Source organism: Callorhinchus milii, unplaced genomic scaffold, assembly GCF_018977255.1.
Source record: "Callorhinchus milii isolate IMCB2004 unplaced genomic scaffold, IMCB_Cmil_1.0 Scaffold2, whole genome shotgun sequence".
NCBI lineage: Eukaryota > Metazoa > Chordata > Chondrichthyes > Chimaeriformes > Callorhinchidae > Callorhinchus > Callorhinchus milii.
The window spans coordinates 5,694,953-5,719,068 of record NW_024704743.1 but is presented as its reverse complement, the minus strand read 5'-3'; the positions used below and the strand labels follow the sequence as shown (position 1 = coordinate 5,719,068).

The following is a 24,116-nucleotide window of genomic DNA, read 5'->3' as shown; positions in this document are numbered from 1 at the left end:
AATACCTTTCAATTCAGGATGACGTTTCACTTCCAAAGCGCTTCCTAGGATTTATCGTAAAGTGGGGATTGACTGTGTATTTTGTGGGCAAATTTCAGATTCAGATATGTTTCTGTTTTATTCATGCATCATTACCTCTATGTGAAACATCGTAATCTACGTGTCTGAAAGATGCCATTCAGCTCATCATGTCTGGACCAGCGCACAGAGCAAAGAGATCAACTCAATCCCACTGCCCCAGATTATCCCCATACCCCTTCAAGCCCCTCTTTCATATGCCTACCTACTTGCCTCTTGAAAGCTACAAAGGACTATATCTCCAGTACCCTACTTGGCAGGGTGTTCCACATTCCAAGAATGTTCTGGGTGAAAAAATACTGCTAAATTTTCATTTTACTGTTCTTGTGGGTTTCTTATAACTTTTTTCTGAGATGAAACTACTAATACTATGATTACATCACAATGAAGGTTTGGTTGAAGAAGATCCTTTGATTATTTGACCTCAGCCTCGCAGACTATCCACCCTGCTGTCCTCCTATCACAACATCAAGCTGTTTTTTTTAAATGATCCCAGTAATCTGGCCTCAATCAATCTTCCTGGTAACCTGTTCCTGCTGTTATTTATCCTCTGGGAGAAGAAATAATTCTTGATGTCTGTCCTGAAATTGCTCTTTGCAACTGTACACTTTGGCTTCTGGTACTGCTTCCTCAGTGCATCTAAAATGAATGTTCTGAGTTTACATTCTCAATCCCATTTAAAATCTTATATTTATTTGTAATTTAAAAAAAAGACAAACTAACAGTCTAGACTTACTCTCTGACTACATAATTTCCCATAATACTCTTGATGATATCATCTAGTATTGCCTGGCTCAGTTGGTAGTACTCTCACCTTTGAGTTAGAAGGTTGTGTCTAGTAATGTCTAGGCTGACACCTGTAATGTCTAGGCTGACACTCCAATGCAAAGTTGGGGGAACGTTGCAATTATGAAGGTGCCACCCTTCAAAGGAGACATTAAACTGAGATCCATTAAGTGGAGTTAAAGGTTGCTTGTCACTATTTGCAAAGAGAAGACCATTTTTTTCTGGTGTCCTGGCCAGCAATTCTCCAGATAAAAAGTCTTCATTCATTTGTGGAACACTGCTGTATGCAAATTCACTGCTGTGTTCACCTACTCTTTACAGAAAAAAAGCTCAGTGAAGCACTTTGAGATTTTTTTTGACCTCCACCCTCGATTTCAAGTCTGTTGCTTATCTGAATGATTGCCTGACTGACATCAGATCCTGGAATAGCTTTAATGCTCTGAAACTGAATATCGAAAAGACTGAAGATCCCTTGCTCAGATATCGCCAGCAACTTTGCATTGGTTCTGGATGAACTTCAATGACTGTTTCCTCTGATTTAAATAGTTATTGTTTCATCTTGGCTTGTCCTCCATATCTAATCTATTGCTACAACTGTTTTCTTCTACCTGCAGAGCATTATACCCTTACCTCACCCACATTAATGCTGATACTCATTCATGCCTTCTTCACCAGCAGGATTGACTTTTTTAATGGTCTCCTCGTTCCAACTCATTCCAACCTCTGCAGTCCAAATTCTTTCCCTTACCCATTGCCTCCAATTTCACGAAATGATACGGACTCCTAGCTTCTCAACAGATCAACATTATTTTCCTGACCATCACATCCCTCCGTGGTCCTGATAATCCCTCTCTATATAATCTCTTCCAGCCTGTCCCCTTTGCTAGTTTTATTCTTATTTTCTTCCCATTCTTTTTTGTTGGGAAAATCTCTCCATTCTTAATCCAATGCATTCTCTTTAAGAGCCTTCAGCTCTCATGCTTTTGTTTTTTTTTTGCCTTCCTTACTCTCTCTCTGCATTCAAAACCATTCTTAAAAAACATATTTCTCCAACTTGTCTTTGGGTCAACCTCTTCGGATACCCTTTTTTCCTACTCGGAGCTCTCTATTACATCTGCTGCCAGTGCCTGAGGTTTGGAGGCGCTGACGGGAGCCAATCAGAAAAGCTTCAGTATTGTTGACGTTGAACTATAGAAAGTTAGCTCTCATCCAGGACGTTCTGTCAGGACAGCAGTGGTCTTGGAGTCGAGGGTAGAGGCAGAGAGATAGAGTTGGGTGTCATCCGCATACATGTGAAGTTGACCCCATGTCTACAGATGATGTCACTAAGAGGGAGCATGTACAAATTGAAGAAGAGGGGACCAAGGATAAAGCCCTGATGAATGAAATGGTAATACCTGTGTAACAAAATACACCACAGAATGAAGAGCAAATAAATGGGAAACTGTATGGGATCCCAGGCTTCTATGTTGTTATGTTATCCACACATCCAATTGCTTTCCTTAATAATTTGACATAGCACCTTATCACGTCGTTGCAATGTCTCAAAGGGCTTCGCAAGATTTTACTAAAAAGTGTAGTGATGGTGTATTTGTAGACGAACAAAACAGTAAATTTGCACACAGCCAACAAATAGCCATGAAGTGAATTTCCAATTTTATTTTTATTGTTGGCCAGGACACTGGAAAAAACTCTTCTCTACTCGCATAGTGCTGTGGGATCTTTAACATCCTGGACAAGCAGAATGGATCTCTGTTTAAAGTCTCATCTGACTACATCTCGAAGAATCCGGTGCTGCACTGAAGTGTCACCTTAGATATGGGGCTTGAACCCACAAATCTGATTTCTGAATCAGAAACTAGAATGCGACCAAATGAGCCGGGCTGACACCTGTTACAGTTAACAATTTTGACTAACAATTGTGAGTGACTAACAGTTGTTAATCATGTATTTAACTGTGAACAAATCAGGGAAATTATTGCATGATCAGGGAGAATCTTGGGTTTTGAGTAGTATGCACATTATCTGCTCTGCTGAAATCAGAAAATCCCATCTGCAGATTCCAAATGAGTAAAATAATTAGCTCTCATTATAATGCAGTTAGAATAGTTCAACTACAACATATTGGCTGAAGCCGGTGGGACCAGAGGTGGATACTGATATCATGTTGACAGCCGTTAAATCAGTTGAATCAAAGCTTTGCGACTGGTTGGTATTGAGTTACATTTGGTCACATAAACAGAAGGAGCATCCAGTTTGCCCAGAAATCCCATCTAGTTTGCTCCTGGGAGGACCCCCTCACTCCACCCACTCTACCTACATGTCATGCTGATCACTCAGCCCTTTCCTAGGTGCTAAGGCTTAGATCTGTCTGCAGCTTTGGCAGATTGTGCAAACACGTCAGTGAATGAGTTAATCATTCCTATAAATCCCACACCACTTTCCAGTTCCGCCTGTGAAGTGCTTTCAGATACCTCGATGGCATGATAAGACAGTATATGAAAAATGAAGATATAAGGAAAATTATATTACACATATATATAAAACTGGCTTTAAGAGAATTCAACAGTCATTTGTTACTGAGATAGGACCTTACAATAATATAATAATAATTATTTGATATAACACCTTATCACATCGTTCAGACATCCCAAATACTTCGCAGAATATCTTGTGAGTGAAACGCGGCAGCCAATTTTTTTTGTGAGGGTTTCTTGCCCCCAGAAAACAATCTGCCAATCAATTAACAATTGGGTTCCTATTTATTGCTGGGTAAACAGAGGCGTGTGGATTAAGGAAAGTTGCCTAAAGTTTCCCCCCCAGCCTGGGAATCGAATCCAGGTCCGCTCGCTTGCGAGGCGAGCATGCTAACCACTACGATACAGAACTCTTTATAATGGGTGTGCAGTCCCTGAGAAGAGCAGAAGAAGAAATTGACTTTATTTAATATTTTATTTTAAATTTCAGACTTACTGTATTTTAAAACAAAGTAGGTAAACGTGCTAATTGACATTGTTAGCCTCTCTTCATCTATTGGCACAGTTCCCATTCCTTTTAAAACTACCTGTCATAACCTCCATCCTCAAAAATACTTCCCTTGACCCATCCCAATTCCCCAATTATCATCCCATCTCCAACCCTACTCCTCTCCCAAACACTGGAACAAATTAGTTGTTGCTTCCCAATTTCACTCTTTCCTCTCCCTACATTCCTTGTATAAAGCCCTCCAATCTGGATTATGCTCTGCTCAGAATAGAAAGAATACCCTGGTCAAAGTCACAAATGACATCTTTTGCATCTGTGACAAAAGTTTTCTTTGCCTCCTTGACTTACTTGATCTCTCTGCTGCCTTTAACACTGTTGACCATTCGGTTCTTCCTTTACGGTTCTGTCCTTACATGGATTCTCCTCTCCACCCTGCACCATCTCTTGGGGAGTTCCTCAGGGCTCCATCCTTGGTCCTCTCCTCTTTAACATTTACATGCCCCTACTTGGTGATGTCATCTGCAAGCATTGGATTAACTTCCATATGTATATGGACGACACCCAATTCTATCTCTCTGCATCCACCCTCTTTTCCAAGACTAATACTTCCTGCATGAGAGCTACCTTTCAATACAGAGGCTCACCTGCTTGGCTCCCGTCAGCGCCATTTTATCTCTGGGGCTGACAGCATCACTCTACATAGATGCACACTCCACCTTACGAAGCTAGTAATGAACCTCGGTGTCTTGTTCAATTCTCAATTGTCCTAGTGGAGTCCTGAAGCTCAGTGGTTAGAGCACTCGCCTCGCAAGCGAGAGGACCTGGGTTTGATTACCGGCAGGGCGAAACATTGGGCAAGTTTCCTTATTCCTCACGCCTCTGTTTACCTCGCAGTAAGTAGGAACCAGGTTGTTAGTCGATTGGCAGATCGCTTTTCCGGGGATAATAATTCCTTAAAAAAATATTGGTGACTTAATCCACGACTGTTTGTGGGACACTGTTGTGCGCAATTGGTTGCCATGTTTTGCCTGAAAAATATACAATCAATTCACTTTACAGTATATTCTGTGAAGCGCTTTAAGACGTCTCAAAGGCGTGATAAGGCTCTATATCAAATGCAAGGATTATTATTATTAAAACATCTGTGCCTTGACTCGTTCAGCTTTTCCCCACCTTCAAAACGCTTCCGGCCTCTGCCACTACCTCTCCCTTCGGGCAGAACAAGACCCTTATCCTTGTTTTTAAATCAACCCTGGGCTGGACTATTGTAATTATCTGCTCACTAGACTTCTCAACTCTTCCCTCCGCAAGTTGCAGACTATTCAAAATTCTGCTGTTTGTGTCCTCTCCTGCACCAGGCTCTGTGAAGCCTATCAACTCTATCCTTGCAAGACTCCATTAGCTCCCCATCTCCTAAAGGATCGAGTTCAAGGTCCTTGTCCTCACTTTTGAAGGCCTTCACGGTCTTGCCCCATCCTATTTTTCTGACCTTCGAAAACCAAATCAACTGCCCTTTCCCTACACTCTGCCTGCTTCACGTCCCTTCTTGTCCCACTATTGGTGGTCGTGCTTTTAGCCATTTTGCCATGTCTCTCTAGCGCTCCATTCCAGAATCACTTTGCCTTGCCCCTAGCCTCTTTCAAGGTCCATCGCAAGACATTCCTCTTGACCACACCTTTGATCATCTTCCCACCTCCACCCCCTCCCTCCTTGATCTCCACCCCTCTTGTATCCAACCTTCAGCTCAGGTATAAGCCCTTAATTGTCCATTGTTATTGCTTTTTAGGTATTGAATTCATGTACTTTATTGGTTTGATGCAGTGCCCACAATATAAATCATTTATATCAGCAAAACTGGTCATATAACACATTCCAATCAACTTACATGCTGCTATAGTGAAATTAATAAATAACTCACTCCACCAGCCCTCCTATAATTTTTCAAGTGTAATCTCTCCATCTGCAGATTCCAAATGACTAAAACAATTAGCACTAATTATATCGCAATATAACATGCCGTTAGAATAGTTCAAGTGTAACATATCTTTCTAAATGATGATCTTGATCATCGGAGATAGATACAAGGAACAGCAAATAGATGTGAATGTAGATGTGGGTAAATAAAACGAGAAACTGCTATACATTACAGTCCACATAACTTTACAAAGTTCATTCTCCAAATAGCAGGGAAAGTGAATATTAAGCACTTGTGATTATATTGTAGTACTCTCACCACTGAGTTTTAGTACTCTCACCTCAAGAAGTTTTGTTTCTGTTGAGCCTGTCCTCGTACTCCAGTACTATTCTGGGATTTGCTGCATTGTCAGAGGTGCCATACTTCAGATGAGAAGCTAAACCGAGTTCCTGTCAACCTGCTCAGGTGGATGTTAAAGATCCCATAGCACTATTCAAAAAGAGAAGGGAGTTTCTCCTGGCATCCTCCAAATTGGCCATTCATTTCACGGCTGTTTGTGGGATGTTGCTATGTGCAAATTGGCTGCTGCATTCACCTACAAATACACAGTCACTATATCATACAGTAAAATCCTGTGAAATGCTTTGAGGCGTTGTGTTGACAGGATAAGACACTAATTGCAAGGATTATTATATTAAATAAAATGTTCATAGAGGGATAAATATAACATTCCAAAATACATTCTGTTGCTTAAATGTTGCTGGGGATAATTAAGAAATTCTTTATAAATATGGTAAAAACATGCTCTCAACCCCTATCCCTAACACCGAATTTGGTTTCTTTCCCATGGGCTTTTAAGCCTCCAGTCAACAAACATGATTTTTTTTTAAAGTTATCGGTGATTTGAAACCTTTAATCCTCTGCAGTATCTCAAAAGAAATCATAGTGCTTCAAGTTCTTCCCTGAACTTTGGAATCAAATCTCATTGCAAAACCCAACCTCCTCTAATGCATTTGTTCCCAGAATCTCAAAACTGTGAAACGACGTGATAAGGCACTATATCACATAAAATTATTATTATCAAACCATTCTCAGTCCTTACTTCCTCCTAGGAACTACAGTTCTTTTAAACAAAACATAAATTTCTGCAGAATGCTCTAAGAACAAAATAGCTAAGATTGTCTAAGAGTTACACTTTAGCCATGAGAACCTAGAAAATGAGGAACTATAGTGCAAAAGGAAGGCTGTTTGGCCCATTGTGCCTTGTGCCTGTGCTGGCACTCTGAAAGGGCAATCTATTTAATCATAGAATCATACTGCACAGAAGGAGGCCATACGGTCCTTTGTGCCTTCGTGCTCTTTGAAAGAGCTATCCAACCAGTCCCACTCCCCTGCTCTCACCCCTTGGTGCTGCAATTTTTTCCTTTTCAAATACCCATCCAATTCCCTTTTGAAAGCTACTATTGAATCTGCTTTCATCACCTTTTCAGGCTTGCAGATCGTAGCAACTTTCTGGGTACGAAAAAGAATTCTCTCCCCTCCCCTCTGGTTCTTTCACCAAATATCTTAAATCTGTGTCCTCTGATTAATGACCCACCTGCCAGATGAAACAGTGTCTCCTTATTTACTCTATCAAAACCCATGTCCTACTCTCCCAATTTCTTCTGTTCAGATATTTGTCTAATTCCCTCTTAAACACTAACATGGATGCTGCTTCAACTCAATCGCAATTTGTAGGTAGAGCACTTCACAACCGAACAAACCTGTGTCGTGTGTAAAAAAATCTTAATTTTAATAAACAGAAGATAGTCTGGGTAAAGAGGAATCCACCCATGAAGCCTAAAGTGATGCTGACAGCACAGAAAAAACAGCAACACACTACACAGAAAAAATAATTGAAGCTTACACGTCATCCTTTTTATCAGGTTATTAGAAACACCATGAAAGGTGCAATAAAAGTCCGAAAAGCGAAAGGAATAGGAAACAAAAGTTGAAAATATTTTGAATCATAAATATTTGCTTAAGAAGGTAATGTCCAGAAGTATTAAGTATTCTTGGGCATCACTGTACCTACTCATAGCTTCCATAGTAGTAGATATGGTTATCTAATGTGAAGAATAATAATATAGTAATAACGATGACATAGTGTCTTTCAGATCAGAAGGAAGTCTGGGTATTTTGCCAGCCAATTTGCACACAGCAATGTCCCAGAAACAGCCGTGAAGTGAATAATCAATTATATTTCCGGCCAAGATACCGGGAGAATCTCCCTCCTCTTTTGGAATAGTGTCAGGGGATCCTTAACATCCATCTGAACAGGCAGATAGGACCTCGGTTTTACAGCACATCCAATAATACAACGTACAGTCTGCACTGCATTATAATGTCAGTCTAGAGTGTGGAAGTTCAAAATGGGACCATGGGGCCTGAACCCACACCTTCTGAATCAGAGGTGAGAGTGCTACCAACAGAGCCAGGCTGCCACACTTGTCCTTTGAATCCATTACCCTTTGAAAAAGAATGTGTCAGAATATCTCTTGGCAGAGATATTTAGCTACAATTTCTATGCTTTTTTTTCAAATAGTAAGATTATCCACAGTGAACTAATATTAGAAAATTCAATTCTGATCTTCTCTGCGTCCGTAAAAGGATGAGTGATCAGGACATCCCTTCAGGGATGGATTAAATCCAGTTCTGACAAAGTCTTAACTATTACCTTCAGGACCTCTCAACTCATCTGTGATTTGTAAATGCTTTGCTTTTAATAATATATCCAATATATTCTGCGAGGATTTTTAAAATATTTTATTGAAGATTTTTGATTGAACAGCAGACAAGGCAGAAAACAAATACAAAGAAGGAAATAAAGAAAGTGTCAAAAACTCGCCCAACAATCCACAATAATCAGCAGTTGAGAGTGACCAGAACAGACACATAAGAGCAAGGAACCAGCATCATATATCACTCAGCCCCAGCTTCAATGCTTAAGCTTCTTAAATGATGAATCATGAAATATCACAAGTCAGAAAGACATTGGCGTCTAAAATACCAGTTGGGCTAATAGCCCATAGGGTATAAGCATATCCCATAATTTAGATCCCAATCAGGCATCAGTTATGGAAGATTAAGTCCAGTGGCAGCAGGGAATGGGAAGGATTGTAAGTGTAAATGTGAACAAAACAAAAGGAGCTCAATGTGATAGAATAGGGCTTGTTCATTTTTTAACCTGTCTGTATTTATGAGCAATGCTAACATACCAGAGCTATCCCAAATCTGACTGCAGGTACACAGCTCACGATTAACAACAGACTTCAGCTATAAGTACTAAGAACCAATACGTAAGCAACAGGATCAGTAGAGTCAATCACAGCTGGCTAAGTACAGACCCCAAGGCCACCATCTCCAATGATGTGGGCATTTCTATATGTCAGGAAGTTTAGATTAACTCCACTTCAGCATTTGTTTTTTTTACCCGTGGCATTAGCTCTTTGCCAGATTCCACAAATCCAATAAGTGCAGCTTCATATATAGCAGAGTGTTCATAAACAGGGAGGGCAAAGCAGAAAAAGATCCAGCTACCTATCCTTCTGCTTATCTACATAAGCTGAATAATAGTGAATGTGTTCCCCAAGGCCCACTGTCAAATAACCTTCTTTGTTGTTCCCTTTGCAAAATAATTTGCTCAACCAGGTGAGGGTTATTAGAACTGGGAAATATATAATTTTTTCCCATCTTGGACACTCAGTGTCAGCATCAAGCACTTTATTTTGTAAAGTATAGTTGGTGCAGAGTAAAGTCCCCTCTACATTGCCTCAGACCCAACCTCAAAATGCTATATTTCATAGCGCAATATTTTCCATTTCCCATACCAACAAAAATCGCCAAATACAAATTAAGGACAGTTTTATGTAGTGGAACCTTACCCACTTGGATCTTGATTAGAACTGCCCAAAGGACACTTGCGGCCATCGACAGGGCAATTTTTCATCCCATTGCTCTGCACTAGATTCAAACTCATATTCTATAATTTAAAGACTCAAAAGTCTGAACAACTGCATTGCTTACTAATCACCTCAGTAATTTTCACAACAATGCATAGAGAATGAGATCAGGGCTACAGTTTAGTTGAAACCATTTTCTGAAACACTTGCCTATTTCCTATTCAAGTCGCTTGTGATTTTTCTATAATCACAGGATAATCATTGAAATTTGTGGATATTGAGGAGGGAGGATGATTTATTTAATCCTGTTATTTACAGTATCTGACTGACTCACTGACTTTTGTATTTGGAGGTGAAGCTAAAAGGCTTGTTAGAAGACAAAACTATGTAACACTAAATAAATACTCTATTGACACTATAATTTAGAATGAGGTTTACTATAATTCCACAAACCAGATCACAAAATCACAAGATTAGTTTGGATAAAGAAGGCTCATTAGGCCATCTGATCTTATCCTTCCAGCACCCTATTATCCTCCCATCACAGCAACAAGCTGTTTTTTAAATGAGTCCAATATTGTGGCTTCTGCCACCCTTTCCTTCACACTATTCCAGTTGTTAATTCCCCTTTGCATGAACAAGCTTAAAGAATCCACTTCTATTTGACGAAGGGTCGTGGACGTTGACTCACTTTCCTTTCTCCATAGATGCTGCATGACCTGCTGAGTGTTCCCAGTGACTTCTGTTTTTGTTTTCACTTCTATTTGATGTTGACATGTGTGTGCATATCAGGTAAAGCATGGCTACTGCATTCATATTGCTCAGATAATATTTGTAAAAGTGCAGCATTTTTATAATATTTTCTGGCTAACTAAAAGTAATATTGCGGTCCAATTCACACTATCTGGGAATCCCTTTGACATAATTCTCTGCCTCCTGATGATTTCAAAGAACTGAAAAAGAATGTATTTGAGTTGACTTTATCAGCTCACCTGCCCACAAAACAAAACCAATTCACATTGACAATCCCCACCGAGAAAGCCTAGCTTAAACAAAACCTACGCAAAAGAGTGTGTCTGATGTTTTCTTTGCATGGGCTGTTGTAATGCGGGTAGTAAATCCTGGAAGCATATCATCTACCTGTTGGATCGAGTGGGAGTTGCAGAGGGTAATTCTGAAGATGATCTTCTGTCTGTTGTTTCGTTAGAGAATGAATCACTCGATGAAATCTGCTTGTAGTAGCTATCTTCAGTGTCCAGAAGTTTTACTTGGCTACAGGGTTAAATAATGGACATATTACTTGTAGATTCAAATGCAAGGATAATTATTATTACTTTCTCAATTCCATTTAAAATGTTATATAAAGTAACCTCTGATAACTCATCACCTCAAGGGAAAAGGGCGCAGTGATGAATTATCAAGAGAAGTGAGCTATAAAACATAAATAAATGTGGTCGGGATATTGACAGCATGATGACTTAAGTGGTAGAGACAAATGAAGCCGGGAGGTATCAGGAATTTACTGTACCTCTTTGAGATGCTCTGAAATGTCTCCTTTCGAAATTCAAGAGCCCTAGCCTGTCTAATCGTGGCTCAAGAACATTCCTCTGACACTTGTAATCAGCTTTGTTACTCTCTGATGCACTGTCACTAGATGCCTGGACAGCCCCGTATGTTGCTGTACTCCAGATGTGGAACTTATACTTTTCCGACTTTGTTGACTTGGAATTTGCAAAACATTACTTTGTGAATCTCTCTATTAGCAACTCAAATCCAGTTTGTGAACACATAGCCCCCCATGTGTTTCCAGACATAAAATGTACTGAGGAGTAGTTTACCTGTCTTTCCTTAGTCTTCGTTTACCATCCTGAACTGACCTCTGCAGAAAAACAAATAAGCTTAATTTATGATGCTATACAAACAGGCACACAATCTAATCAAAAACCCAATCACTTGTATTTATATAGCGTCCTTCATCTCGGAACACTAATCAATGGCTGATGCTGAGCCAAGGAGAAAGGGGAGGTGTCTTTGGGCATGTTTGATGAGAAAAGTCTTCAGGTGCGATCTGAAGATGAGTACAGAGACATCAAGGTGGTGGGATGGAGGCAGGGAGTTCCAGAGGTTCAAAGTTGTTGTGACTGAAGGCACAGCTGCTGATGGTGGAGTGGAGGGATTCGGGGATTCACAGAAGACCCAAACTGCCTTAGCGAAGCAGGCAGGTAGAGGAGTGGGTAATTATACTTTCTTTCTCAATATAACCATTTACCATTGCTTTAGGCTGGATATGACTGATGAGATTCAAACAGCTCAGAACTTTACAGATCTCACATCTATGTGTAATATATTTGGCTCTATCATGTCCTGGCACAATCTTGATTTTCGTTTTATCAAGTTACACATTGGTTTTGATACGGTCTCTGTTCTTGGTAGCCTTCTCATTTGGCTGTAGGCTATATTTATTCATTATAGTCTACAGAATATACCAAACTATATGGTTTAAACTCTTGGATATATTTGCTTTTGGTCAGCCCGATATGGAAACCCATCTCCATGTTTAAGAATATCCAAACCAGAGGTCTCAGGTAAGGGTAGGGGCAGATTATGGAAAGATCTGAGTGTAAGGACAATGATCTTTAATTCAATCTGCTGGTTGATAGGAAGTCAGAGGAGTTAAGTGGAGGTGGGGGCGATAGACACATGGTGCTTGATGCGGGTTGAGGATGTGGGCTGTTGAGCACTGGATGACCTCTAGCTTGTGTAGAGAGGAGATGGGGAGTGCAGTGAGCAAGGCGTTGGGATTGTCAAACCTGGATGCAATGAAAGCACATTTGTGGTCAGACTCGTTCTTATTCCAACAACCCTCCCAATTATAAAATAACTATTATGCTAACCTCCCCGTTGTTTCCTCTAGCAACAATCCTTATTTTGATTGTGTCTCCACATTTATGACTTGATCTACTGAACTCAGCTTCCGCAGGTTAAAATATAGTTTTAGTAGATATTACACAAATAAGAATAAATAGTAACAATAAACCTTACATTTGATATGGCGCCTCTCACATTGAGAGGATGTCTCCAGGCGCGACAGATGAATTACTGTAAAGTATATTGACGGAATGAATGGACAGTAAATGTGGAATAAAGTCTACCCTAAAATTGCCCTGTCTTCAGCTGCACAGGCTCATGAGCAAGAGTTTTGATACTATTAGAGGATAAACTCCTTTGGAAAGATCCTCGGACAAGGTGAAAGCTATGTAGACAAACAACAACAATGTCGGATCCTTATTTTCAGCGAAAGGTCTGGGGTCCTCAAGCCATGACTCTTGCCAACCTGCACCTAATACTCTCCAGAATTAGCTAAACAAAGTGCCTCCCTCCTTTTGAAAGTGTGCATGCCACTCCAGACACAGGGAAACTTCCATGTTTAAGTTTTGTAGATATACGATACTGTCAAACTGGTTTGGATAGTCTAAAGCATAGCCATGGGTTTCCTCATATGTCAGACCCTCGGCTGACCAAAAATGATAAATAATTCAGGACCATGGGATTCAATCACTTATTTATTTGAACTTGTTTCTTCAATAAAAAGGAGGAAAAAAAAGAGAGTTTATCAATAGTTTAATTTCAGTTTTCTTTGTGGATGACTGCTTGTGTTGTGCTTTCCTATAATCCCTTTAATTAAAAGTGATTTAAATGTACATTCTGGGAAAATTCAATTGCCTTTATGTGCTCTGAGCAGCTATTAATAATCTACAATACCCACTGAAGATTATGTTATTTGAGGCCCCAAGGGCTCTAAATAGTCAAAACGTGGGCAGCATCCCCAGCATTATTATAGCTTAGAACCACCATGATGGTCTAGCTACATTTAATGAAACAATTACAGACAGATGCAACTTTAAGAGGCCTTTTTGTCACTGTGACAGTTTACCGTTTTTGTAAAATGTCCTTAGAGCATCCAGATGAGTAACTGCAAATGAAAACTATTGACATCAGGAGCTGTTACATTCAATATTTGACCTTTCCAATTGGTACCCACATAAGCTGAGCGCAGAACCTGCTAAAAAATTGTGGGGCGAAAATAGGTGATGTGTTAATTAACACTTCAGGTGCTAATAAACTGCAGAATTAACTCTTGTATTTCTAGGCATGAGAATTATTTAAAATATTTCTGTGAGATTATCCTGAGAATTGTAATAGGTTGGAGATCTGAAGATTGTGTATGTTGTTGTTGTTGTTGTTACTGTGTCACTTAAATAGGTTGAATAGTGGGAGGTCAAAAAATAGAGCAGTGAAAATGTACAGGCCTTTCCGAAATGCAACCTCTGGCAGCTCAGGTGATAATGCCATTATACTCCAAAGTTTATCTCCCTCCAAGGATACGCACAAATAGTAATAATAACAATCCTTGCATTTGATATAGCGCTTTTCACGTCTTCTCGACGTCTCAAAGCGCTTCACAGAATATGCTGTAAAGTGAATTGACCGTATATTTGTGGGCGAAACGCGGCAGCCAATTGTGCATAGCAGTGTCCCACAAATGGTCGTGAATTGAAAATGAACAATTTATTATTGTTTTGTTTTGGAGGGATTATTATTAGGCGTGTGGAGTAAGGAAACTTGCCCAAGGTTTCGCGTTGTTACTCCTGGTAAAGAAATACTTCCCGGTGTCTTTCCTGAAATTGACCTTTGCAACCCTGAAACTATAACACCTTGTTTTGCTGTCTTGGAGGTACCAAGAATTCCCTGCGAGCCTCCTGATGAGCAACCCAGCTCAGTGTGAAATGGGGGTGAGCGCATTGCCACCATCTTCCTGCACACAGGCCAAAAACACATCTCTTCCCATTGAGTGATGTGTGGAGCTTGAGCAGCAGCTGCTTTCCTCTCTACAACCCAATCAGAGTGGATTACAAGCGTTGGATGTACAAACTTGTGCTCAGGAATTCAGCCTCCTGACAATGCCACCCAGCAACTGCCACCCCAAGCCTGCAGTTTCCTCATCAGCTATCTGACAGCCATCTGTTTTCAAAGTGGTGGGAGGACCTTTACAGAACAGCTTGTGATGTGCCAGGTACCAGGCTTACTCAGCACTAGCTGCTTAATCCAGGTCCTCATGTGAGGGGCCTTAGCAAATAAATGTGCCTGCTCTGAGTCTGCCTCCACCTCCATGGAGCTCAGCGACAGTCAGTGAAAGCTGGAGCCCTCCCTCCCTGCAGTCGCTTCCTGTGTTTGTCACAAATCCATCTCACTGCTCGGACCTGGACTTTACAGTAGGCAAGTCTCTCCACCGCATCCCCAGAGCTCAGAACAACAAAGGAGAACTGTTTGCACACAGGGCTTTTAGGGCACAAAACTTCTCCTGCATTAACGTCTCATCTGAAGGGTGGAATAACAAAAGTTGACTGTATTGTAGATTGTTTGTAGCTGAGATATTATGCTGACTGGTATTACTGAATTTTATTGATAACTCAATTGACTGACTGGAAGAATAACTTGCAGCTTGTGGACTTACATGAATGAGATTGTAATAGGTGCTGTCTTCAGGTGTATTTAATGTCTTCGGGAGGTGAGTTCGTCTTGGAGTTCTTTGGTGTTTCTGATCAAGTCCTTTATTGGGACCTAAAAGAAGCAGACAACAGTCGCTAATAAAATATTGGATTTATTTGAGAGAGTCCATCTTAAATATTGCAAGAGCTTTTAAGTGCTGCATTTTGAATTGCCCCTGAAATTACCCAAGGTGAAACATAGTTCTACAATACAATTTACATTTGTATTCTGCCTTTCAGGTTGGAAGGATGTCTCAAAGTGTTAAAAGCGCTGTTTGGATGGAGGTGTTGCAAATTAATTTATACAAATGGTGTCTCGGGGTCTTGTGTGCCATTTGGATGTGATAAGTTGTTATATCAGAAGCAAGTATTATTATAATTGTGGGGACTTCTTCTGGTGATTGAAAGTACATCACTTACTTCACTCTGATTCGAGGGGACCTTGATCCAAAAGTAAATTGAGTGGAGGGGACAGCTCCTCTGACAAAGAAATACACCCCCAGCACTGCATTGAAGACTACAGTAAGCGATTCCAAGTCTTGAAGTGGGGTTTGAACCCACATCCTTCTGACTCAGAGGCAGTAGCACATCATAATCTGGGACTAGGGAGTGGAAAGGGCACAACATGTCAAGCAACTGCTAGGATGGTGGAAGGCAAACTAGATGGACCTTGGTCTTCTTTTGCCTAGCAAAATCTTATGTTCTTATAATCTTATCACAAATTTACACAACACTGAAAGGTACTTCACATCATGCAAACGAAGATCTTGGGACAAAGTTTTTCTCAACTACTTAGGGCTGTGTTGAGAGTGTGTGCTGCCCAATTCAGTGAAATCCAGCCTGACCGCAATGAGTGACTGAATACTCCTGCCTCTCCCATTTATTTTCCCTTCTCTCTTAAAACATGTGGACTCATACCAGGCACAGTGCCATTGGAATCAACAGCCCTCCAATACCTAAGAGAAATTGACATTTGTCACGTGGGAGACTAAAAGTATCATCAGAATATTCAACTGTGAAGGAAGGGCAACATGGCATTTTCTTATCTACGTAAATATTCCAGTTGGGTCAATGAACAGCTTACAAGATCACAAGATTGATCTGGATAAAGAAGGCTCTTCATGCCATCCAATCTCATTCCTCTAGAAAACCCACCCTCCCGATCCCCCATCACAGCATCAAACTTTTTTAAGTGAATCCAGTGTTCTGACGTCTACCAACTTTCCTGGCAATCTGTTGCAGTCATTGATTACCATCGGTATAAAGAACATCTTCGTATCTGTCCTGAAAATGCCCTTTACAACTTTAAATATATGTCTTCTTGAAGAGCGAGGCTGATTTTGTCCCCCCTAAGAGAAGACATGAGGTCAAACATAACATCCTTGCTGTCACCCAGTCGGAAATCTCAGCATGCACTGGAGAATGAACCTGGGATTTTCGTCTCTATGGCTGATTCTTTCGTGGATAATATGTGTCCTACCCGAGGTTTTCTTTGAATAATATTCAGAGGAAAAAGGAAAACATTTAGCTTGTTGCATTAGGAACCAAGATAACAGTTTCCAATGTTGAAAACCACAGATAACAATAACCAAGGTAATAATAAAATAATCTGATTTTGAAAAGACTAACGCAAGCAGCATCTCATTGTTTGAATTAACTAAATTAGCTATACTCAAATGCCACTGTCATGTTTAATAATTGGAGATAGACAGAACAGAACAAAGACGGATGATGGTAATTTAAACTGTACCTGTGTTAAATTATGACATTTGTTTGCTAGGCTCTGTGTCACAAATGAACAGGCTTTCACAGAGATTATTGAAGAATGTAATAATGGCCAAATTTGATTAAAAGAAATCTCCCCTTGGGTAAATGTATTGGTGTTCTACATTATTATTTCTAATTTACAAATGGACAATACGGATATAATTACAGGGATATAAAAGTTGCCTCGAATAAGACATGGACACCAAAAAAGTTTATAAGATTTCTCAAAATCCCTTTGCCTGGCTCCTCTCTCATTAATTTTTACCCTCTTTCAAGAACCTATTTCCTTGAGTATGCCTTTGTTTAACCCCCACTCTCCCTCGTTGGCTGGTCCTCCCCATTGTTTCCTTAAAACACTTCACAATGTCGACCCTATGTGACCAGAGCCTATAAAGTGCTAGTTGATATTATTTGCAGGAAATATTTGCAATTATTTATTGTTATTTGTAATTTACAGCTCCCCGAGATGCCATCCTGTGTGAAGGGCTATATAAATGCAAGATTTTGCTTTTGCAGTCTCAGCCTCTCAGACAGGCTGTTACACCAGAGCTGTTTCCAATTGCCCTCGAACATTCGTCTTTGACTGTGACATTGACAAATCAGTAGCAATGGATGTGATTCCAGCACCGATTTCAAGGATTGCACCACTGGGAGCGAGATTTGGGGCTGCCCTGAATAATCACCAAGGAAAAGTTTGTTAAATTCCTTTTTTTCGTAGAAATGGTGCCATTTAAAAAGGTCCCAACTCGTCAATTAGAGATTCACTGCTCCTGCCAACAAAGTAACACAGTTGTGTCAAGTTGATCACCTGAAGTATGCCAAACAGGGTCAGCGCAATGCGTACGTCCCCATCTGTTCAGGAGCTGCTATTCTGAAACCGAACCTTTACAGAGGAAGCAATGTCCTCGATAAGCCTTGAAATTTCAATGACCTCAAGCATGTTTATAGTAAGTTGTCACTCACCCAGTGAGAGTGCCTGAGATACGCCAGTTTTTCCCTTTCCTCTGTCACCTCCCCAGAAAATCTTAGCTGTCAGTTTCTGGTCTTGTACCGTATTTTTTAATTTGACTTATTTTGTACAAGATTACTTTTGTCACGTCACTCAGAGAAGCTGAGTGCTTAGAGTTAATCAGATTATTACAAATAATAATAATAATTCTTGCATTTTATACACTTATCGCGTCAATGAGATATACTGTAAAGTATTTTGTGGGTGTCTGCCTTCCTTCCTCCGGGTCTGGCCTTCTCCTCGTCCCCCGAGTCCTCCGCTCCACCCTCGGCGTCCGTGCCTTCAGCCACTATGCCCCGAGGCTTTGGAACTCCCTTTCACACTCCCTTCGCCTCGCTCCCTCTATTCCTATATTCTCTGCTAAAGACCTTTCTTTTCGACCGCACCTTTGGTCACCTTCCTCCCCCTCCCCCTGGCTCGGCCCGGGGATCCGTTACTGTGAAGTGCTCTGAGATGCCGTCCGGCATGGAGGGCGCTATATAAATCCAAGTTGTTGTTGTTGTTGCAAACACAGCAGCCAATATGCACGCAGCCATGTGCACAAACAGCCACGAAGTGAACGACTGAATTTATTTGGGGGATTGCAGGCCAGGACGCTGGGAGAAATTCTCTTCTCTTTTCAAATGGTGCCGTGCGATCTTTTTAATGTCCACCTGAACAGGCAGATGGGACCTCGGTTTAATGTCTCAGCTGAAGGACAGGACTTTAAACAATGCAGCACTGCCCTGGAGTGTCAGCATTAGACTATATAGGTTCCAAATTCAAACTCGGGGCTTGAACCCACGACCGTTTGACCTAGAGGCAGGAGTGCTACCAACTGAGTCATGCTGACTCACAGTTCATTCCCTCCCTGCCGTTCCACAATGATAAAAATGACAATGCCCTCAAATAACGGTACTGGAAGATCAGCTCCACAAAATTAATCTGGGAGTTTTTGGAAGGTGTGTTGTAATAATAATTTTCTCCCAGCGTTCGGGCCAACCAATTTCCCAGACAAAATTAGTCATTCACTTGATGGCTGTTTGTGAGACGTTGCTGTGTGCAAATTGACCGCTGCAATCACCTAAAAAATACACAATGACTGCACTTTACAGTTTATCCTGTCAAGTGCTTGGAGGAGAGACGCCAGCAGTACCCCAACGCACCCAAGCCTTGGCTCTCGCCAACCTGCACCTAATACCCTGGAATTGGGTAAGCAGAATGCGTTTCTCCAGGGAGAGAGTGCGCATTCCATTCCAACAACCTATCTCTGGGATTTCCATGTGTAGGTGGGATGCATGGAAATCTCAGTTTATTATGGTGATACTTAAGCATGGTGATGGGTTTCCACATGTACCAGACACCTGGCTGCCCCACCCCCCCCCATCCCCCACCAATCCCCCAAAAAAATGCTTGGAACATCCTCCTGCCACAAACGATACAATATTAGATGCATGGATCAATATTCTCACCTTTTTTCCATAACCCAAACTACCCTTGTTTCCCAAGTATCCGTCTACTTTCATTGTAAATATCCCAAATTGATTCTGTCTCTACAGCATCCTAAGGTAGTTCATTGCACATATTCACAAACCCACTGTCTGACTTCAATTTGACAAATGTAGTCTGTGAATTTCACTCCTTAAATCCCTAGTCGTTTTCTCTCAAGTGTTTAAAACCTCCTTGTTGATAATGAACCATACTTGCTAAACGCTGAGCTGCTTGCTTGGTTGTCTCTGTTGAACATCACAGGGTCATTGTCACATTCTCAGAGTTTGCACCGCTATCCCACCAAGGGAACCAATCGAGGCTACGTCTTCCTGATAACAGACATCAATCAATAAAACAGAAACTGATTGAAATGCACAGTGGGTTGTTTGCCTCCATACCTCGGGCGCTGACAGCGAGAAGGGAAGAGAAACAGAGGGAGAGGGGGCGATTGTGAGAAGTTGACTGAGAGAGAGTTTCAGGGGGGATAGAGAGAGAGTGTGAGAGAAAGGAGTGAGAGAGAGTAATTGAGAGAGGGAGAGAGTGTGTGTGAGAGAGAGAGAGGAGGAGAGGGGGGAGAGAATGTTTGAGAGGGGAAGGTGGAGTGTGAGAGGGAGGAGAGAGTGTGAGAAGTGGAGTTAGAGAGAGAGAGAGATAGAGAGAGCGTATGCGTGAGTGAGTGAGTGAGTGAGTGAGAGAGAGAGAGACGGGGAGAGAAGGAAAGAGAGAGTCTCTTTACCCCTCTCTGTCCGCCCCTCTCTCGCCCTCCTCCCCTTCATCTCAACCCCCGTCTCTCCCAATCAGCCACGGGCTCCACTATCTGCACGGCGGTTGCTAAGGACACGGTTGGTAAGAGACGCGTTTGCCTTCCTGACAGACTGCAGTAATGGCTGGTATTATTTCCACTCTGTATGCTGTGTTCCCCCAACCGCTGGCACCGGTTGCTAACCTGGGAGGACGTTCACCAGGGAAGGAGGGGGTGGAAGATGGAATGTTGGAAATGATCTCGTGCCGGATAAAACCACCGGGCCGGATGTGGCCCGTGGGCCGTGAGCTGCCCCAGGCTGGATGTGGCCCGTGGATCTTTCTCAAATCTAGGGAATCTGGCCCATGGCAGCCAACAGGTTGGACCACCCTGGCCTAGACTGTACAAGCTCAACGTCCTAACTTGCAGCTTGAACCACGGACCTCTGACTCACAGGTTGACAGAGCTACCGATAGTAACAGACTGACACTTCATCTGACACCATATATACTGTATATGTTATAGGAGAACAGGTAAAAATTGGTGATTTCATGACTATTTCTTGGACGTTGCTATGTGCAAATTGGCTACAGCATTCAACTACAGATCCACTACATTTTACATAAATCCTGTGAAGAGCTTTGAGATGTTTCAATGCGATACAGTGTCATATGGAATGCAAGGATTAATATTAACAGCAGAGCTATTTTTGCGCAGAAGCGCTGAATTCCAGGAAAGCAAATACTTCCAGATAAAATATTTTATTATCCATACAGCTTACTGAGCCTTTTCTCTTCTTAATTCCCCTGCTGTTTAATGCTTCTGTAAGTTTTGCGCTCACTTCAGTGCTCTCTTGCAATGACAATGATGAATGATGAACAGAATGAACTGGTCCAGCATTGTACAGTTTCTGTAAAATAACGGTTTGATAACTACTCCTGTGAAATCAAACAGGAATGTGAAGCCATTGGATTAAATAGCATGTTGCCATATTTCCTGATTTCAACCAAATATTTATTTTGCAGCCCTTAAAGAGTAAAACAGTTTTCAGCCTCTGAAGCGTATCTCATTGAGCCCTTCAAACAAGTTTGCTGGTTGCTTTCGGGACGACTTACTATAATACCCTCAGAAAACCTTAAGCGATTTCTCCCTTTGAGTATTCAGAAGCGATGCAGTAGTTTATATATAGGAGAAATACATTTGTGCATTAAAAAAGCACAATCATATTTGGCACTCCATCATTGGGAAGCCTGTAGCTCAGTGGTTAGGGCACTCACCTTGCAAGTGAGAGATTTGGTTCGATTTCCGGCAGGGTGAAACCTTGGGCAAGTTTCCTTAGTCCACAAGCCTGATAATAATCCCTCAAGAAAAAAATAATAATTTGGTCACTCAATCCACGACTGTTTGTGGGACGCTGCTGTGCACAATTGGGACGTCTAGAAGACGTGAAAATCGATCTATCAAATGCAAGGATTATTATTATTATTTATTATTATTAAAGGTTTTAGTGCTTATAGCTGCTCCCTCCTGTTTTTCAGGCTCTGAAGAATCTGCAATAAAGATCTGCAGTTAATTTTATTTTTAACTACAAGTAGAAAAAAGGAACTCGATCAGTATCTGGTTGAGAATAGTATCTGAGGTTATCAGAGTAGTAATAATAACATAATAATAATAATAATCCTTGCATTTGATATAGCACCTTATCACAAGCTTCGAGATGTCTTAAAGCGCTTCATAGAATATACTGTAAAGTGAATTGACTGAGCAGAGAGACCACTAGAGTAAGGTCTCTACAACTGGAATTTGGTGAGAGTGGGAATTCGGTTCAGAGAGGGAAGGAGGTGCAGTATAGACGCCTTTCATGGCGGGAGGATGTCCCAAAGTGCTTCACATCTACTCTCTGAAATCTCCCTCCTTCTCTCCCATTCCTCCCTCACCTCTCTACTTTTCTCTCTCTAATCCTTATTTATTAGTCTGGGGCTTTGTTCTAACATAATAAATAAGACTATGAGTGCTATTCCCTCTCTTGCCCCATGGCCGTGTCTCCTCTAGCCCCCTCCATGCCTAATCGCTTGCTCCAAGTCTCTCGGCATTCACATTTTAGCTGCTGCCCCTTATCCGAGCCAACCCCCCTCAGAATGCCCACATTTCTATTCCGCACCCTCCATTACTCGACCTCTGTCCTTCTCCCCCACCGGCCTCCTCACCTTCTCTCTCTCCTGGACTAATCCACTGCCTCCCTCTGCTCTAGCCTGAGCATCCTCCACTGTGTTCATTGCAGCACGCATTGATGGTTGTCTCAGAGCAGCCACCCCAATTGCCCCATCGCCCAAACTCTCCACACAACCACATCCTTCCCACCTCTCCTGTCCCTTCAAACAGCACGGTTGTTTTCCCCCCACAACCTGCAAACCTCCCAAACCCCTCCATCCCTCAGTCCCTCCACCCTCTCCCATTAATGCCCCTACCCGCATTGGCCTTCAAAATGTCCGCTCCCTCTCAAACAAAGCCCTCGCCATCCATAACCTCATCCTGGATGAGCATGTTGACATCCTGTGCCTCACAAAAACCTGGCAGTCCCCCAATAACCTCATCCCCCTCATTGAAGCCTCGCCCCTTGGCTACACTTTCCAGCAGTGTCCCATTACAACTGATTAGTTGTAGATTGAGTAACCAAATCATTATTTTTTTGAAGAGATTATTACCCCTGGAAAAGCGATTTGCCAATTGACTAACAACTAGGTTTCTACTTACTTTCCCAATGTTTCGCTTTGCCGGGAATGGAACGCAGGTCCTCTCGCTTTGAGGCGAGTGCTTTAACAACTGAGCTACAGGACTCCAGGTGCGGTAGGCTGCAGGAGTAGGTGCAGACTGAAATACTCTGTTAGGATACTTATGAACATATTATAGCATTACAATAAAACTGTTCTGTTATAATGAGTGATGGCACAAACCTGGCTGATAATGTGCTAAAGGTCGCCCGTTTGGTTGCTTCTTCACAGAGTGCAAATTGTGGCTTGTTGGTTTCAGGAGGTGCGAGGCGATAACTTCGTTCAGCTTCTGCTGCATGGTCAAGAATTCATCGGAGTGTTTTGTAATCTGGTGGTAACGATAAGAACAGCCAGTGAGAAAAGTGCCCTTTATGGTCTAGGGAAGATGTCTCAGAACAGGGCCTCAGAGAGCTGTGTAACATTTTAAATGGGATTGAAAAAGTAAACCCAGAACGATACTTTAGGATGCACTAGTTCAGCAGATCAAGAAGACATTAGAGTTGCAAACCAAGTATCGGGGTCTCCTTGGAGCTGAACTGACATGTTTGGCAACGGAATGGCAGAATCGAGCCAGCACTCTTTGGCGGTCTCGGTAGTCCAGTTCTTTTACCGTGTGGGTCTGCAGTATTCCAGGGCCCTGCTGATGACAGCCCAGCCAGCCTGGCCTCATCAGGAGGCTTGGAAGGGCAGACCAGTCACTGGGGGTAGGGATTCTTCCTATTAACTTCAGCTCCTATTAACCCTGCATGCCAAAGCTCTAACCGGTTAGGTAGGATATAAAATATTGCCTTAAAATACCCCATTACATTCAGAAATTGAGCACAACTGCAGGCAGACGTGAATAACATGAGCAATATTGGTTTCCAAGGCTCTGAAATCTATTTAAATACATTATTCCAATACAGAATCTACCTTCCAATGCTGGTGGTAGCAGATTAGAGTATTTGAACACTCGTCCAAATACTCTAATCTGCTACGACCAGCATAGCTTTGCTGATGGGAACTAGCTGAGCATAGTTCCTACGTTTCAACAAGGGCATTTAATTTGTTTTAAAACTGACTATTACATTACTACCACTCCATAGTTTCTTGATACATTGCCT

The 24,116-nt window shown here is 41.7% G+C and overlaps 1 protein-coding gene across 1 annotated transcript in view; it reads right to left on the bottom strand.

Moving 5' to 3' along the window:
- myo3a (myosin IIIA) overlaps positions 1–24,116 on the bottom strand; it is a 137,979-nt gene that overhangs the window by 5,198 nt on the left and 108,665 nt on the right. Inside the window, exons 31-34 of the mRNA XM_042332589.1 lie at positions 23,197–23,341; positions 15,221–15,315; positions 11,544–11,584; positions 10,846–10,977 (exon numbers count right to left, since the gene is read on the bottom strand). Coding sequence (XP_042188523.1) covers positions 10,846–10,977; positions 11,544–11,584; positions 15,221–15,315; positions 23,197–23,341 — 413 coding nt within the window. The remainder of the gene's footprint in view (positions 1–10,845; positions 10,978–11,543; positions 11,585–15,220; positions 15,316–23,196; positions 23,342–24,116) is intronic.